This window comes from Petaurus breviceps, unplaced genomic scaffold (genome assembly GCF_028583685.1).
Source record: "Petaurus breviceps papuanus isolate PSGF00001 unplaced genomic scaffold, PetGlider_PUasm1.0 186, whole genome shotgun sequence".
In the NCBI taxonomy this organism is placed as follows: Eukaryota; Metazoa; Chordata; class Mammalia; order Diprotodontia; family Petauridae; genus Petaurus; species Petaurus breviceps.
The window spans coordinates 30,532,686-30,533,851 of NW_027185798.1; the positions used below are offsets into that span (position 1 = coordinate 30,532,686).

The 1,166-nt window shown below is 48.1% G+C and overlaps 3 protein-coding genes across 5 annotated transcripts in view; all 3 read left to right on the plus strand.

Moving 5' to 3' along the window:
* S100A10 (S100 calcium binding protein A10) overlaps positions 1-1,166 on the plus strand; it is a 462,639-nt gene that overhangs the window by 258,588 nt on the left and 202,885 nt on the right. The window lies entirely within an intron of this gene.
* Positions 1-1,166, plus strand: part of S100A11 (S100 calcium binding protein A11) — a 399,965-nt gene that overhangs the window by 258,588 nt on the left and 140,211 nt on the right. The window lies entirely within an intron of this gene.
* RPTN (repetin) overlaps positions 1-1,166 on the plus strand; it is a 3,889-nt gene that overhangs the window by 1,527 nt on the left and 1,196 nt on the right. The window contains exon 2 of the mRNA XM_069089974.1: positions 1-1,166. This exon is cut by the window's left edge and continues 404 nt beyond it; it is cut by the window's right edge and continues 574 nt beyond it. Coding sequence (XP_068946075.1) covers positions 1-1,166 — 1,166 coding nt within the window.

Below are 1,166 nucleotides of genomic sequence, written 5' to 3' on the forward strand. Positions count from 1 at the left end.
GTATGAGGGACGAGATGAGGATTCCCGCTATGGTCAGTATGAGGGACAAGACCAGAATTCTCATTATGGCCAATCTGGGAGACAAGACCAGCATTCTCACTGGGGTCAGTCTGAGAAACAAGTCCAGAATTCTCACCAGGGTCAGTCTGAGAGACAAGATAAGACCTCTCGCTATGGTCAGTCTGAAAGGTTAGGACAGGACTCACACCACACTGATTCAAAAAGACAAGAACAAGATGCTCGCTCTGGTCAGTCTGGAAGGATGAGACAGGAATCAAGCTGTGGTCAGTCTGAGAAACAAAAGCATGTCTTTTGCTTAGGTCAAAATAAAAGACAAGGTCAGGGCTTTGACTGTAGTGAACCTGAGGAACAAGACAATGGTTCTTATTATGGTCAGTCTCAAAGGCTGGGACAAGAATCAAGCTGTGGTCAGTCAGGCAGACAAAGACAAAACACTGGTAATTGCCATTCAGGTAGACAAGGACAAGAGTATTACTATGGTCAGTCAGGGAGACAAGGACTGGACTCTAGCTATGGTCAGTCTGAGAGATCAGAACAAGAATCAAGCTATGGTCAAACAGGCAGCCAAAGACTAGACTCTCACTATGGCCAGTCAAGGAGACAAGGACTGGACTCTCACTATGATCAGTCAAGGAGACAAGGACTGGACACTCAACATGGCCAATCAGGGAGAGAAGGATTAGATTCTCACTATGACCAGTCAGGAAGGCGAGGACTGGACACTCAATGTGGTCAGTCAGGAAGGCAAGGCCTGGACTCTCACTATGGTCAGTCAAGGAGACAAGGAGTGGACACTCAATATGGCCAATCAGGGAGAGAAGGATTAGATTCTCACTATGACCAGTCCGGAAGGCGAGGACTGGACACTCAATGTGGTCAGTCAGGAAGGCAAGGCCAGGACTCTCACTATGGTCAGTCAGGGAGGGAAGGATTGGATTGTCACTATGGCCAGTCAGGAAGACAAGGACTAGACACTCAATATGACCAATCAGGAAGGCGAGGACTAGACACTCAATATGACCAGTCAGGAAGGCAAGGACTGGATACTCAGTGTGGTCAGTCAGGAAGGCAAGGACTGGACACTCAATATGACCAGTCAAGAAGGCAAGGACTGGACACTCAATGTGGTCAGTCAGGAAGGCAAG